Consider the following 18,281-nt stretch of genomic DNA (forward strand, 5'->3'; position numbering starts at 1 on the left):
ATTCGAGCTAGAGACATGAAAAAAAAAATCATTTTGTAGGTAATAAAGCATACTTTCTGTGATATTGAAGTATGTTTTACTTAAAATTGCATCCTTAGTATGAAAGTTATGGTGGAAATTGGGGTAACAATAGTTAAAAATTTGGATTTTTCAGATGGAATTTTTAATGAAGGGGTTTAGTTTATGGCTTGGATTTTCTTTCATGTGTAGACCTGCCTGCAGGGTGTCTGTAAATAAAATATCAGTGCTTACAGCATGGGCTCAAACATAGCCGTTGATGGAATTTAGACAGTTTTCGGGGTTAAATATATTAATAAAATATTGAGGAAACTCTCAGTTTTGGAGCTGACACCACCAACTGGATGTGGGTACTAAATAAATCAAATCCTTTGCAATGAGATTTTGCAGATCTTCAAATGTCATACCTTGTAATTTTAATTTATGGTAAGTCAAGTATTAAAATCCTATGTTACTATACTTTCTGAGGCTTTTATAACCCAACTTTAAAAAAGAAAAAGAAAAGACTCCCTTTTTCTAGGTATACATGTAGCTTACTTAACCTTACTTATCAACGCCACAAATTAGGTCACATATGTTACCTTATATTGACCAAAACGAGTTGAATCTAAACGTTGAGATTTTTACTGTGAGTTAGGTTCATGCAGGGCTTTGTGCCAAGTTTACAGAATTTTTCAAGAGGACCCATCCAAGATATTTAACCCCGAAAACTGTCAAAATTCCATGAACGGCCATGTTTGAGCCATGCTGTAAAAAAAGGGGTGCATTTCTAAGCACTATTTTATTTACAGACACCCTGCAGGCAGGTCTATACATAAAGAAAAAAATTCATAAACTAAACCCCTTCATTAAAAAAATTGGGTTTAAAAATCCAAATTTTTAACTATTGTTACCCCAATTTCCACCATAATTTTCATACTAAGGATGCAATTTTAAGTAAAACATACTTGAATATCACAGAAATTTGTTTCAGGTTTCTAGCACTAATGGCTTTTGAGTTATTAAGGTTTCCATAAACTGCTACATGATCAAAAAAAGCCCCGCGCCATGTTGGAAAAATGGCTGCCCCAGGAGAACTAAAGACAAAAAAAAAAAAAAAAATTGAACATTGGTTTTGATATCTAGAAACATGTACAAATGTATGTACTAAATTTTTTTTTTTTTCTAAAATAGTCATGCAACCACCATTGGATGGTTTGGTATGGAATGACCCCCATGTCAAACAGGATAGCTGAAGTTTAAACACAACAGAATTATATTAAGTCATGGTACTTTTCATAATAATCCACTTCTTTATGACAATTCCGTCCGTTCTCTAATATATAGTACTGAATAATCAATGAAAATACATACATAACCCACCTTCTCCCCTCTCATGCAGAAGCAGAGCTATTGTGTACCATAAGTGAAGGAGTAAATTGAAAAAAAAATGATGTAATATCATTTCAGAGTTATGTAATTTCGAAGGAAGAAGTAAAACTGTGTTGAGAAATTATGCCAATTGGAAAAATCAATGAAACAATTAATAGATCCCTATCTGCTTTCTATTGATCTCATGGATTCATTGGCCAAACTTTCAATTTGACAGCTACGCAATGTATCAGCAATGAATTCTTTGCTTCAGAGGGGAAAACGAGGTGAAAAGTCCAGTTGGGAGCAAATTAAAACAATGCACATTGGCACGAGTCGATTGCAGGAAAACAAGAGTATTTTATATTCCTTGAAGTAAGCAGTGAGCGATGATGCTTAGCCTTTGGCAAGGTTAGAGGAATACTGGAACAAAGCATTGTGCCCAGGTGGGTCAATCATATGTAAGTGAATGGGTTGACAGGAAATGACTTCAAATGTATATTTTTAAAACATGAAATTCTATTCAGAACTGCGCGATAGCAAAACACCGTAAAATAGTAATACGATATGAAATTATTCACACACTATAGGAAAGAACGTGACGAAATTCATGAAAGAACTACAAAGAATGCCTAACGTGGATGCCAAGTTTTGAACTCTGGAAAACCTGCCATCACTCATGTTAGACCCTGTATGCATGAAACCTTTGCTGGATTCAGTACTATACCCATGATTTTTATATGGAAGATGACAAGCTAGGATTTGTACATATTATGTAATATTTAATAGATACTATAAGTTGGTCCCAATTTTGTTTACATTAGTTTTCCTACTATTTACATTAATTATACCATTAAAATCACCCTTATTTGAGGGTAAAAGTTCGTTATCGGGTTTTTCTTGTCTGTTAGAGGGGGACGTTGGGGTTACAACCCCTTCTCCTTCTGGCACGTCACTGGCAAGTATAATACAGTGGAAGCCCTATTTTATGTTCGCGGATTTAAAAATATATCACCCTACACATTCAATCTTCACAGTCCCAGTAAAGCAACAACTTATTAAAATTTCCCGCATTTTAAGTTTTTCGTTCCTTGAAGAACATAAAATCGAAGATGCACTTGTATTCACAAGAAGTCAAGGACGCCCGCAGGAGGGGGGGACTTGTCCCCCCTCAGATTTCTGAAATGAGTTAATGTAATTCGAATGGTAAAATTGTATTGGTTTTATAACAAAAATAAGATGATTTTTTAGGCCGTACGTTACAGCAACTATTATTATTATTATTATTATAAGTAGTAAAAAAAGCTTTTGGTCCTACATGAATTAATAAGTCAAGTATACAGTTATGCAAATTGTATATAGATATACAGAATATGGATATTACAAACGCGTGTAATTAAAAATAGCAATAATAATAAAGTTTCTACGACTGCTCCCCCCCTGAGAAAAATCCTGCGGGTGCACTTGCAAGAAGTTGTAAATTTTCGAAAGCTTTTGTCTAACTCATGTCCTCAGCAGAAACCTGTACACTAGGTTACTACAAACAAGGTGGGCTATTACAGATTATTTGGGAAACGGAAGGCTAGTCGCATGAGGTCCACCGTTAAGTACGCCTTTGATTGGATCAAATAGGGTAAAAAAAAATCGCTTACCATCATGGAATCCAGGTGTCATCAACATGTAATCCCACTTTTGCCACCAACGACTACAAATCCGCGGCATTCAGGTGTAGGGACCACGGCTCTCAGCCGATCACATCACTGGGCAACATTCCTAGCACTGAACGTCTCTCTCCAGGAGGTCCCGGGCTCGAGGAATATATTTCAATAGTCATTTCTGAGCACGGCTACTTCCCCTGGGCGCTCTGGGATGTGCATGACATGGGACACCTTGCAATACTTATCTAGGGAGTCTAGGAATTGTTCTCTTCCCGTTCCACATGCCGAGTGTGTGACAGGACTATCACTGCAACACTGTCTGGTGTGAGTACAAAACTACGCACTGGATAGACACACAGGAGTTTCAACTTGTTTCCTCAGATGCTTACGATGAGTTCACAGGTTACAATTGTCAAAAAAACAGGTCTACAGTTCCTTCTCTTGTTCCTTATGGCAGGAGTGTGATAGGACTGCTATACTATGTCGTGTCGGTTTTCACGCTCTTCTTCATTTCGTGGTTCGATGAAGTCTGAATTTGACACAAGGGGTTGAATGCATTGAGTTTCAGAGAGGTTCATGACAGCACGAAAGACAGGTGCACAGAAAAAAGTTAGGTCTATGCTGTGTCTCATAACACGAATGTCATAAGACCACTGTGGTGTAGATTTGGACAAAACTACACACTTTATTATTGAAAAATCATAGTAGCTACCGCACTGAGGTTTCTTGAATACGAACTCAATGTTCAAAATACAGTTTTTGTAGGAGTGTAGTAGTAAAGAACAATGCTTCCAGATCTGTGACGGAAACAGTACACATGCTGCCCTGTTCAAGATTCCTCTCGCACTACAGCACGCGACGATATCAGCCAATAGACGTCTGCACGGCACACCAGGACTCCGCTGACATTTGAGACGTTGCTGCCAAACGATTGCAACCCGCTGTTCCCACAGATTCGCCGGCGACTGTCTTCCCTATCACGATCAGCCGACGTCCGGCCGCTACTCACATGCATTTGGTATACCCACTTGATTCCCCAAGCGTGTGTCCCTCGACGATTGTCTTTTCCCGATCGACACCCAAAGCACGATCGCCGAAGGAAGGGGAAGGAAGGAGAGGGATCAGTGGAGGGGAGAGGGTACGAGAGGAAGTGCTCTTTCTGTTCGCCACTTCCTTCCTCGCAGGAGACAACACCGAACTCTAGATATCGACAACACGTTCAACAGCCAATTACCATGCTTTCTACAAGACAGGAAAAGCATTGCTTATTCTGTTCATATCGATGATTGAATTACGATCACTAATGCGATGCAACTCGACCTGGGGGGGGGGGGGTGTCTGGTTGCACAGCAAGGAAAATATGAGTAATCAAGGGATTCGAAGTTCGATCCCTGGTGGAGGTTCACACAACAGTGGTTTGGGCTCCATTCTAAATTGTGGACCCAGTCCTGAATAGCCCTATCTGGGAATAAAGTGAACTTGGAAAATGAAGGTTTGAAAAACGATTGACAAAATTTGTAAGCCGCTATGCACACTCCTATTAAGATAAAGTGGCACGTTTCAACTATTCAATCTTATAAATTGCGCCACTTTATGTGAACATGAGTGTACAAAGGTTTGCCTGGAAGAAACTAATCCTGCTGCTTCAAGTTCCATGTACGATTGGAAGTGTAATTATTATTCGGGATGCCAGAAGCACAAAAGGACCCATTAAAAAGTAAGGCATTTTGTTTGCGATTTGTCTGCGCTATTCTGTCACATCTTTGGCTAATCGCGACGATAAGGATGACTGACGATTATATGACACTGACGAAGGGGCACTCACAAATAACGCCCATACCCAACCGGGATTCAAACCCGGAAACTTCGTTGGCGAGACCAAGAAAAAGTAGAGGAGATTGCAATGAACTTAACAAATGCCAGGTGAAGAGTTGTGATTCACTCTACAACTTTCTCATATTCTTCGTGAATCTCAATTTTCTTCTCAAGCTTACCACGCTCTTCTCATAAGATTTCTATTGTCTGCATCCCGACAATGTAGCTCACTCCATCTTCCAATGTGTCCAACTTTTAGTTTTATGAACATGCTTTACAAGCCCATATGAAAAACTGTGCATGCTGACACAATCCCTTGTGTGTGACGCAGAAGAAAAAAAAAAATCCAAATTTTGGTCATACATTTTTGATCACCCTGTATACACTTGAGAGGAAAGGTTAAGCAATACAGAAAATTCAACAATAACAATTATGTACAGAAGATACTTACATTCTTTGTTCTTGTCCATAGACTTCTGAAGTGGCGAGTCGTCCACCTCAGCTTTGGGGGGAGACAAGGGAATGACAGTTTGGTTCGCGGAGTTGCTTCCGGTTTCAGAACCACCCCCGGCAGGGGAACTTCCTGTTCCTCCTTCAGCCATCGTGGTTAGATTCAGGTTGCAGTCCTGGAAATGAACAAACAATGACAATGCAATATGCAGGCAAATTAATCAAGTTTTCCCTAATTCTTAGGGGGGGAAAAGTCTCCAATGCTTAATTTCCATTCTTTCATTTTTATTGTACATCAGTTGATTTTAGATAACTTTTCTCCGTTTGTGAAGTTGTGTAGGAAGAAGAAGACCGCCCTTTGACCGACAAAGAGTTTTCTTTCTGCCTCAACTTAAAAGAAATACAGTATTTAATCGTAGAGGAGAAGGCCTAAATATGGGCGAAGGTTTAAATATGGGTTTTGGAGTTATCAGCGCTCGCGGGTGCTGCAGCCTGGCAGAGGCTATGGGAACTGGTTATCTGTCAAGGACAAAGGTTGCGGCGCCATTTCGCAAGAGAAAGTTCTGGTTAGTTTCGGCCTTGGACGCTGTTATAGAATTGCGACCTCCGAAAACTTTTTGCAGGTATGTTTTAACTCAGCGTTTTCTGAATTCTCATCTGCTTTGTATAGGTTATGATATTAGCGGTGCATAAAACAAATGTGGGCTTTTATAATGCCATGATTTGTTTGTGAAATATGTACCACAGAGCGAAAATAAATTGAAGGAGAAAAATAGCGTGATGGTCTAAATATAGGCTATGACATGAGGTCTAATGTTAAGATGACATTTTCAACAAATATTTGGATGTTTTTCTTAATTTCGATTTTTCTCATTCCGCGTGATTTTCAAAACAACAGATTATTCATAAATATGAATTTTATAATGTTTTAGCGATAAATGACTGTTTTAATTGCTTTTTGTGATACGTATTGCCACTAGTAGCCCATATTTAGACCACAATTTTGAAATACATCATGTTACAATTTTTTGGAAATTGCTTTTTTCTAGAAAAAAAATGGAGACCTTCTATACTTTACCATGCTATTACATTTAAGTATATATTTCATAGATATGCATTTTAAAGGCAGGTGCTTGATATATATTTTTTCCTCCGAAAATGACAACATAAAAAGGGGGGCCCATATTTAGACCTTTTCCTCTACTATTGCCAGCAATTACATCTGAAGCGACAAAATAAGCAATTTATGTGTAACTAATTGATTTGGTTATTTTACGTAGCTTTCTGCCACTTTTGGCTAATAGCGACGATGAGGATGATATGATGAAGGGACACTTACAAAGAACATCCATGCCCAGGCCGAGATTCTAATCCGGGACCCCTGGCGTCGTAGCGTGTTGTATTGTCTACTCTGCCACTGAGGGCAACTTACGCGGAACCACAATTATTACTGTATTCAGTTTAATTTAATGATTACATTTTAATGTAAATATTTCGATGCAGTGTATATTGCATATTTTGTAATAGTCCACTGAAAGTTGCAAAGCTAAAGAGTATGATTTCTAGTAACTGAATATTATGCAATTCGCATTAATCAACGCCCTCTTGGGTTTCTCCGATAGTGTAGTGGCTAACGCTGTCACTTCGTAATCAAGGATGCCCGGTTCGAATCCTGATGGAGGCACATTGCACAGTGGCTCAGATCCAACATCAAATTGTAGGCCCATTTGACCAGTGGCGGCGATTGGGTTCCATAACTGGGGTTTTGGGGGGGGGCAAGGACTTGGTAGATAAGGTTTAGTATAGTGCGAGAGCAAAAGTGGCAAAAGGTGGGGGGGGGGCTAATCGCCGCCACTGCCCAGTTCTGGTTACCTTATCTGAGAACAAAGTGGATTCAAACACACAACACCCACTTATTTGGTATGAATATCTCCGTATTTTATCGACATTATAGTACGAAAACGAATAATATACAAAAAATGATGGTAAGTAAGATAAATAAAAAAAACATTAAATGTGTAGATAATATTTTATCTCCATGAACATGCCCCGAAAATAAATACAGATTACAGAAAAAATCAAACACAGAGAGTGATAATACAGAGACAGATACGTAATAAATAGGGCCCGGGACTTTATGTTATAACATATTTTTCATTTGGCTTCGGATCTAATATTGTGGTGAGATCTTTACATATCTGATGAAAATCAGCCGAAATAGACAAACTTGACAAAGCATATTTTGACATGTTTCACCAATTTCGCGTTTTTACAACATATTTCTTCAATTTTGTTGTAATAAGACATATTTCTGTATAATTTTGTAATTCTCTCGCACACAATCGGTTATTTCATATTTTTTTTCTTCGTAGCTTTAGCACAACGGATAGTTCATATTGTCGATGGCAGGATATGGAAATTACGGAGGAAGTACAGAACAATAATACCCCACTTTTTTTCTATCCCGCCGACAATTGACAGCCATGTAAACATTATTGAGCAAAAATGTTCTCTCTCATTGTTGCACGGGAAGTAAAGAAGTTTCGTTCTAATTTCTTTGGCTTTTTCGCTTTTCACAAAAATCAGTCAAAAGTAAAAATAACATTAGGTACATTACAGCCCCTACTCTACTGTATAGGGTATGGGAGAAATTCGAGAGTGCTGTTGTACATATTTTTGACTGGGAATATTTCTGCATTTTTCTGATATACCTATTTGTAATTTTTCATGACATATTTTCCAATTTATATGACAATTACATACATTTATCACAGTTTTATAGGACATAAAGTCCCGGGCCATAGTAATAAAGAATGCCATGTATCCCTAGTAGGAATACATATTTTTATGTAAGGTGGTTTGCCCATCTTACAAAACAAGCCATCAGAAATGCTACAGTTGGAAGAATTCGACAGGTGTTGCTACAATTACGAAAAAGGCCACTAGGTCTACACAACTCGAACTAAACCAGGCCCAGCTATGAACAGATTCCAAAGCTCCACGCATGAAATCGAATATTGATAAAACGGTGTACCTGTAAATTTGAACTGCACGCTGTTAAGTCAGGATGTGACAAGAAACAGTGTAAATATAGAAGACTGAGATGACAGTTTCGAGGTTTTTAAGAGAATGACTAAGGAAACTAAACTGTTGTCAGTGTAGCAAGCTACGAAGTTAAATCTCCTCCAAAAATAATTTAATATCATTAGTTCATCATAATCCCGTTTCGCACACATTAAATAGAACGGAAATACTTTTTAAACGACGGAACGTCTGGGCAATAACAGGGAAGTGAATGTCGTATGTACTAATTGGTTTTCAAAGTAGAATAATTTGATTGATTTGAAATAGTTTACTTAGCTCTTCAGCCACTTTTGGCTAATCACGAAGATGAGATGAGTGATGATATGATGGAAAGGACATTCAGAAAAACAAGACAAGGTAGGGTGGTAGGTCAGTGGGAGAAATTCTGTGAACTCGGTGTGAAGAATATCATGTTGGAAAATTACAATAATAAATCCTTCACAAGTTACTTACATACTATTTTAGTCTAACCGTTGCCAGACTTCAAATTTACTAACATTCTCATACTATACTTTAGTAGTAAAGGGGTCACGCGTTCAATACACGGTGGAGGCGTAAGTTGATTTGATTTGTTATTTCTGCCACTTTTGGCTATTCGCGACGATGAAGATGCGTGAAGATATGATGAAATTGATGAAGACACACACTCTCCGCCACGGAGGTCGTTGAAATGGTAAAATAGGAACGTAATTTTTAATATTTCAATCTAACTACCGGGTAGGGCAAATAAAAGTGGCCCGGAGATTGTACTATTGAACTTTGTTCTCCGGGCCACTTTTATTTGCCCCACCCGGTATTAAATTTATGTCGGTTTTGACACAGATAATGTCTTACATCTTCTGTTGGAATGATTAGTATAAATTATGTCATAGCATACCTTGAACCACTCAGGATAAATGGCAATGATTGTCTCTAAGAGGTCCTGGTCCAGATGAATTCCCCAGTACACCGTTCGAGAGGTGTCGTTTTCCAACTTGATCCCAGATTCTGGAAAGACACAAAAATAAAACAAGGTCAATTATACAAAGTATTAATAAAATCATGCTGGACAATGAATAAGATAAATATTATAATTATAACACCACTGTAAGGTGTAAGGTCAACTTCAGCATGCTGAAAGTTTGTTCAACTTCCAACAACATCAATTAAGGAGGTCGACAAAAAAGATCATGCAATGAATATGAATAATAAATATAAATAATATGAACAAAGCATGTAATACAATATGCATAGAAATTGCGTCATACAAGTATTTTTACGTGAGGGCGAAGACAAAATTTACAAAATCAAAAAAAATGTCCAGCCTTCCAAATCTTTGAGGAACTTTCCATCAACAGAAGAGAGATTTCTACACAATATATGGGATGTAATCGACAAGTTAAGCAAATGCGTGATGTTTACGGATGCATGATAATACGAGTATTATGCAGTCAGAAACGGTTCTTCTCTGATACGGAACAATGCAAACAGAATGAAGCATTGTTGAACATCCTTGTACTTTGCAGCTCTCTACAGCACGTGCCTTGAGGTTCCTGTCTGACTCAACAGCCCCATAATCACGGATCGTCCGAAGAAGACAGTGAATACTTATAATCTTTTTATGGGCAATAGCTCTTGCATTTTTAAAAATAAGGAGGTACCAGAGGTAACAATCCGCTTTAGATATTAGCAACTAGATATTCATTTCAGATTATTGGATTATTCCAGTTTTAAGCAGAGATCAGACTAAAATTGGTAGCCTTCAGAGCTTCATCGCTATTACAGTGTACCGCCGAATTTGGAGATTAAGGAATACAAGTGAACCGTTATAACGGCGCATTAAAAATGTAATCTGTTGTTGTTTCTTCCCCAAACGGACATTAATGTAGTCTTCGCTATCAGAATTTGTAGTTCGCTTATTGTCATAATGCTTATGTATGCGATCGAGAAGTCCGCCGAACCAATGGCAAGCTTTCAACGCTTATAAACTCTAGCTGTGAAATGTGCAACAATTGGCAGAGCGAAAATAACTATGAGAAGGGTTATCTACGTCACGCGACTCTCACGGCGTGATTGATTTATTTTACTTCACTTTTCTGCTACTTTTGGCTAATTGCGAAGATGAGAGTGAGTGATGGTATGATGAAATTGTTGGAGGAACACCCACAAAGAACAGGCATGCCCGGGCCAGGATTCGAACCTGGGATCCCGCGCCTCTTGGGATCACTACTGCACTAACCATGAAGTTCGTTCCGATAGGAATCTTGCACATGTTGGTAAGGCCAGTTCCTACACAAGTCTGCATTTTAAAAAAAATGTACCAGGAAGAAATATTTGAAGGCAGATATTTTATAAACATTTAATGGCACGAACCAATAATGTTATTCATGTTATTATATCTGGAGTTTCTCATGTTAATTGTAACAGACTCACTGTCTAGTGGAGCAACAGACCTTGAAGGCGCAAGGCCTGTTAAGCGGGTTTTCATTGGGTAAAGCACGGTCAGTGTACCGAACCCCATTGCCGCCGTTTTCTGGTTTTCAAGGCCGGAGTCCGATGGATCGTCGTCTTGTAATCAAGGGATCCCGGGTTCGATACCCGGTGGAGGCACATAGTGGTTCCGATCCAACTTGAAACTGAGGGTCCAATCCCGATTAACCTATCTGTGCATGAAGTGGACTAACAACAACAACAACTCAAACTGAAGCTTCGCTTTCAATTAGCTTCCCAGCTGTTCTCACGGTGCTGAGTCAGCAACAAAACTTTTTTCCCTTCTTCACCAGGGTTGACTACCACCAAAAACAAAGACGTTAACAATCCGGCTACCCCGGGAGAAGTCCGTTCGGTGTTACTAACCCTCAATTTCTTGTTGGTTCGGCCCTACCAGGGCTGTAAATGTCCCCAAATGTTCTTGCAAAGCCTCGAATCCGGGTGACAATCCCAGGTATTCGGCGAGTGCAAAGGCATAACAAGAGGGGGGGGGGGGGCGAATCTAAGTGGAACGCAGACGGGGAAGCAGGCTCTAGATTAGTCGCAACCATTGACGAAAGTGCGCATGCACCAACTGGACGAGTCCAATGGCAAAATAGGGGTGAGGGCTGCAAATGGACCGCATACGGGGAAGCAGGTCGTATTTGTTGCACTTGGAAAGAGTTCGTTACGAGCTGTAACAGCTCCCACAGCACAAATTACAAACACGCGAGTGATGAAAGAGCCAAACACACAAAGTAAAACACTGATCTCGAATCCACAGCGCAGTTTCCCCTCTCGTGTTTGGATTCGTCCACTCGAGCTACAGCTTGATAAGAATGCTCCTGTAGCGCTGTAGTCGAACTTTCAACCGTAAGCGATCTGGGAGACCGTGGGCAATACAATCAGCGGCTTGCATTGCTCCCGTGTGACTGCATTGACGAATAGTGCAGTACTGTCAAAAGGTACGGGTGAAGTGGTAGCGACAGGATGAAACAAATGACTATGCACTTTAGTTCTCGAGTTTGGTGTGGGCATTCTCATGGTTAAGCTGTAGGGACGTTCTCCACAGTTGAACAACCAATTGATATTGTTGCCAAGATAACTGTCTGAAAACCAAATGATGCACAGAATTTCTCAAGAATTTTCTTACATATGTTCAGATGTTTTGACCAAGCCTCCTTCTTTCAAATACATAAACAGAAAACCAAGGGCGGCCGCAGAGCAAGGCCATTGGGGGGCTCTTGGCCCCTAAGGTATCTGGAAGGACTACACATAATTCAAATTTTGAAATTCTAGCGTGAAAGCCAGCACATTAAGTGGTAATGATGCTTTAGGAGAATTCTCTTAACTTGGGGAAAGATTGATTGATTGATTTAGTTTCGCGTTTTGTGCCTCTTGGCTAATTTGCGAAGATGGGGATGGGTGATGAAATGATGAATGGACATTCACAAACAACCAAGCCCGAGCGGGATTCGAACTCGGGACTCTTGGCGTCGCAACGCGATGTGCTAACCACTCAGCCACAGGGTCCGGCAACTTGGGGAAAGAATCACCCTACCTATCCGCCAATTTAAGCACTGCTGTCCCAACTGAGAAAACGGAGGAAGGTACTTGCAACGAGAGAGAATATCAACACCGCAGAGGCAAAGGCAGCGACTCCAGCTAAAAGCGCCCCGTCAGCTGGCACGAACTCATTTGAATGCTGCTTACTCTGGCTACATAACGCAAATGCTTCCTGTTGCCTCCCCGAATACATTCTATCTAATTTTTCCGCACGGCAAGTTTACACAAGCAGATCGAGATAAAGAGGCGAGGTTGGCAGGCCACTCCCATACTCCTGTTGTATTCGGCATTACGAAAAGCAGTGAATTGTTATTTCAAGCCAGCTTTGTGCACAGATAGGCTAATCGGAACTAGACCTACCGTTTAAAGTGGGATCCGAACCACTTCGCCTCCACCGAGTATCAAACCTGGGACCCCTTGATTACAATGCACGGGCAGGTGGTGAACCGATAAGTGCTGACTGTTGACAAAGGTTACTAATGTCGTTAAAACATAAATCACCTTAGAACAAAAAAGTACGATTCTTATGATGAAACTATTAAGCCTTGTTTCCATATTAAAAACACAACACTTGCAGACCAAGGCAGATTTATTATAACTCCCAACTTGACACCATATATTTGGACATTTCGAAAGCCTTTGACAAAATTAATCATAAATTTCTTCTTCATAAATTATCATCCAGATTTAACATCCATGGCAAATTTCTCTCTTTACTCCAGGACTACCTCCATGAGCGTGAACAACGTGTTGTTCTTTCAGGTACCTCTTCTAACTTTCTTCCCGTTTTGTCTGGAGTTCCCCAGGGGAGTGTCTTAGGGCCGCTCCTATTCCTTCTGTACATGGATGACCTCCCTGAAAAACTGTCCTCCCTCCCTATCAATATACTTTTGTTTGCGGATGATTGTAAACTCTTTAAGGAGATCTCATCGCATCATGACATGATGATTCTTCAAAATGCTCTCACAGAACTTGTTAAGTGGTGTCGGCAGTGGAATTTAGAACTAAACCCTCAGAAATGCTCTTTCCTTACTTATTCCCTAAAAAAGAACAAAGTGATGTCTACTTATACTATTGAAAACAATCCAATCCAAAACGTTTCCACCCAAAAGGACCTAGGTATTATCATGGATGAAAAACTCACCTTTAATTATCATATTATTGCTACCACTAAAAAAGCCATGCGCCTTCTCGGTCTTCTATACAGATTTAGCGAAATTCAAAACCCATCATCTCTTGCTTTATTCTTTAAATCTTTCATCTCGCCCATCCTCGAATACTGTTCCCCAATTTGGGCGATGACCTCAAAAACCAATCTCATCAGAATAGATTCTGTTCTCAGTTTCTTTCTTGCAATTGTTCGCCATAGAATACCTTCCTTTCGACATGTATCCAAATCAGAGACCATGGCTGCTCTGAATATTCACACTCCATCCTTTCGTCGGGATCTAGCTGACATGAAATTTTTATACAAGATAATAAATGGCAAACTCAGAACAGATCTCCTAATCAGTGAATTCACACTTAGGGTACCCCAAAAGCTAACGCGCAACCTGCAACTCTTCCACAACCCAACCACTAGGCTATCCCTTCTACAACGCTCCTTGTTTTACAGGCTCCCAGAAATCTACAACAAACTTCCCCTGAATGTAGATATTTTCCTTCCAGAACGAAATTTTTGTATATTACTGACGAAGAACATGTAAATCTATCCCATCTTGTTATTGTTTTTATCTTTTGTTATTTTTTGTTTCTACTTTATGATGTTTCAGTGTAAAATGGCCAAATAAGACTGTATCTGAAACTCTGAGTAAATAAATAAATAAATAAATAAATAAACTTATATACACGTTACGTTCCTACCTTGTATCAGGGTCTTCATCAGACTGAGAACTAAATTTTTTAGTTTAGTATTTGGTTTAGTAAAGTGTTTTTATTTATTTATTTATTTCGTCTTCTTTTACATGGCGAAGTTAAGGCTGTGGAGCCTTTTCTTCCACTTCACCATGTTTACAAAAAAATTGAATATGAAATAATTAAAATATTGAAAAAAATAAAGAAAAAAATATAAAAATTACAGAGAAATAAAAAATACAAAGAAAAATTACATATAAGAAAGGTAATCTAACCTATAGATACGGGTACACACACTCACACACACACATACATATTTTTGCCCTTACACACGTACAAGCATATACATAACACTACACTTTCTTAAGCACAGTCCAATATTACACATACTTAAAACACAGTCCAAAACGATATACTTTGACGATAATTCATCTTAACTATTACGCTAAATAATTTTTGTGCCTTACGTCCTTCTATCATTCTCTGCACCCGCCATATTATTAGGGAAATCGAACATTTAATTTTCATTGTATAATATGTGTAACTTTAACAATTTTTTGAACGTCACAATTGAGGAAGAGACATGAATTTCAGGTGGCAACTTGTTCCAAAGGCCTGCTGAGTTAACAGTAAAAGAATTTGCATAAAAGTTGGATTTGTGGAGTGGAATGGAGAGCAGAGACCTTTCGCGCGATCTGGTGTTGCGGCTGTGAAAGTCGGAAAGATGTTGAAATCGGTTATAGAGATATTGCGGGTCTTTTAATTGGAGGATTTTGTACAGTAAAATTAACTTATGAAAATTACGTTTATCGCTTAATTTAAGCCACTCGACCTTCGCAAAGTACGATGTCAAATGCTCTGAATATTTTAGATCGAAAACGAAACGAATGCAGGCATTTTGAATTCGCTGCAGTCGTTTAGCTTGCTCGTGATTGACATCCAAGAAAGCAATGTCGCAATAGTCAACAATGGGAAATACAAGAGACTGGACCAGTTTAATTTTTATGCGTTCAGGGAGGAAGTTTTTGAGCCGATAGAGTGAATGCAATGCACCGAAAGCTCTTCTAGATACAGAGTTAACTTGCTCTGCCCAGGTGAGATGGTGGTTGAGTATCACACCCAAATTCTTAACAGTAGTGGAGAAGGGCAGATGAATATCATTTACGATGAGTCTAGGGAGGCTAGATTTATCTATTTTGCTCAAAATTCTAGGGGAACCTATAAGAATACACTGGGTTTTAGTCGGGTTTAGATGTAAGCCATGGTGTGCAGACCAAGTACTTATTTGTTTAAGGTCATTGTTCATAATTTCTATTGCATGCAGTATTTCATAATTTCTATTGCATGCAGTATTTCTTGCGGGGGGAAAGAGAAATATAACTGAAAATCGTCATTTAGTTCATAATCTCAAAATATGTGAAAAATGTTTGGCGGTATAGGGACCATATTTCGAACATCTCGTGGCAAAAGTACGTGATAACTTGAAATTGTGAACAATTTTAATTAACATAAATATATGCATTTGAGTTGAGGGAATTATCCGATTTCGCTGCCAAGCAGCATACTTTCAGCTGCTGAAGGGGCCGCGTTTGAGAGGCACAATAATTAAATGAAGGCACTGTAAGGTTCAATTGCCTAGTGGTCTCCTTGCACACTTGTTCTTCATTACGAAACCAACAGTGGAGAAAAAGAGCGTAAGGAATGCAGTACAACACAGTAACAGCGATGGCGAAAAAGGCATGTGCATTCAGCGTGCACCGCAAGCAGTCCATCTGCCACCTTCTGGAAGGAACAGAGATTGGGGGAGATGGGAAGGGGTTAGCACGCGTGCATAACAGCCAGCTTAGAAAAAAACGCCCACAGATGCCATCTGATTCGTGAATTGTGGATGGACTATATTTGCCATCACGTCATCCAGCAGAGGCACAGAGCATTATATTGATGTGGAGCCACACTACCGCTCAACTCAAAATAAACACCGCAGCGAAAAATTGTGATCGCCTCACAGCGCACAGGAACGGTATTCACGGACCATTTCATATATCAAAGCTGGTCAAGACCTCGATGACGGATCAGCCGATGATCTTGCAGTACATTTGCAAGGGCATCTGTAGTCCGAACCGAATTACATCATTGCGATGCTAAACCCTTCAAGCGTAAACGTTTTATGTGCGGTTGGAGCATGGACGCACACAACAGGAAGGTTTAATGGTTCAAACACCTACCAGTGGCATAACGAACTATTTGCATTGATAGTATAAATACGATAACAATATCAAATCACTGAGGTTTTTCAATTCCAGTATGTAATTTTTTCATGAGTACATAATGCTACGTATGTAACGAAGCACCTACTCTTGTATTAACACTTACGTAACCACTAACAATTTTGCAGCGGACCTTTAAAAATCACAAGAGCATTCCTTTTACCGCCACCCCCCCCCCTCAAGAATGCTAGTGAAACTAAAAAAAAAACAGCCCATGTCACCGAGTAGTCAACGTAAAGTTCTGCCACGCCAGAGGTCTCAGGTTCCAACCCTGGTCAAGGCATGGAAGTATCATTGGTTTCACTCATCCTCATCGTCGCAAATAACCCAAGAGGTCGAAAAACGATGTAAAACAATGCAAATACAAAATACATTAGAGGAAAAGGTCTAAATATGGGCCCCTTTTTTATGTTGCTGTTTTCGGAGGAAAAAAAATATATATCAAGCATCTGCCTTTAAAATGCATATCTATGAAATATATACTTAAATGTAATAGCATGCTAAAGTATAGAAGGTCTCCATTAAAAAAAATAAAAAAAATGGTAAAATTATGTATTTAAAAACTGTGGTCTAAATATGGGCCACTAGTGGCAATATCACAAAAAAACCAATTAAAATTAAAAAAAAACAGTCATTTATCGCTAAAACATTATACAATTCATATTTATGAATAATCTGTTGTTTTGAAAATCACGCGGAATGGGAAAAATCGAAATTAAGAACAACATCCAAATAGTTTTTGAAAATGTGATCTCAACATTAGACCTCATGTCAAAGCCCATATTTAGACCAGCACCCTATTTTTCTTCTTCAATTTATTTTCGCTCTCTGTGGTACATATTTCACAAACAAATCATGGCATTATAAAAGCCCACATTTGTTTTATGTACCGCTAATATCATTACCTATACAAAGCAGATGAGAATTCAAAAAACGCTGAATTAAAAAATAACTGCAAAAATTTTCGGAGGTCGCAATTCTATAACAGCGTCCAAGGCCGAAACTAACCAGAACTTTCTCTTGCGAATTGGCGCCGCAACCTTTGTCCTTGACAGATAACCAGTTCCAATAGCCTCTGCCAGGCTGCAGCACCCGAGAGCGCTGATAACTCCAAACCCCATATTTAAACCTTCGCCCATATTTAGACCTTTGCATCTATATTTAAAGTTCAAATAAGGATTCTTGAACCACTTGGTTATTTTCCGTCGCTTTTCTACCTTTAGGTTAATCGGAACGCTGAGCATGATGATGAGCATTGAAACGGACGACGGCACAAGCAAGCATAATTACACCATATCCATGCCTTGATTAGGGTTCGAATATGGTATCTCTGACTGCACAGCCGACCTCCGTGGCGAAGTGGTTAGCACATCGCGCTACGACGGCAGGGATCCCGGGTTCGAATCTCGGCCTGGGTGATCTTTGTTGGTGTCATTTCATCACATCATCACTCTTCCTCATCATCGCGATTAGCCAAAAGTGGCAGAAAAGCAAGTATTATATACCATATTGATCAATCTGACTTCACAATGGTTGACTGCCCACTCCATCACAAAATTATATATTTGATAGAACTCTCCTTAAATATCTCTGCCAAAGTAATTCTTTCTGTTGTTGTTAAAGGTGATAAGTCGACACAAAATATATGTAAATTAGAAAGGTTTGTGAATAACTGTCAGACGTAAATCGTAAGAATAGGATTTCTGGAAATAATCTGAAATATCTCACGACTAACTGAAGAGGAGATACAAAATGAAAACTAACAGTGAAA

General features: G+C 39.2%; 1 protein-coding gene across 3 annotated transcripts in view; it reads right to left on the reverse strand.

Moving 5' to 3' along the window:
- Mrtf (Myocardin-related transcription factor) overlaps positions 1 to 18,281 on the reverse strand; it is a 434,907-nt gene that overhangs the window by 35,070 nt on the left and 381,556 nt on the right. For all 3 annotated transcript variants that reach the window (XM_083136770.1, XM_083136769.1, XM_083136771.1), the window contains 2 exons: positions 9,253 to 9,362; positions 5,293 to 5,467 (listed from right to left, as the gene is read on the reverse strand). In XM_083136770.1, coding sequence (XP_082992896.1) covers positions 5,293 to 5,443 — 151 coding nt within the window. In that variant the 5' untranslated portion in view covers positions 5,444 to 5,467; positions 9,253 to 9,362. The remainder of the gene's footprint in view (positions 1 to 5,292; positions 5,468 to 9,252; positions 9,363 to 18,281) is intronic.

This window comes from Lepisma saccharinum, chromosome 15, assembly GCF_977018435.1.
Source record: "Lepisma saccharinum chromosome 15, izLepSacc3.1, whole genome shotgun sequence".
Lineage (NCBI taxonomy): Eukaryota > Metazoa > Arthropoda > Insecta > Zygentoma > Lepismatidae > Lepisma > Lepisma saccharinum.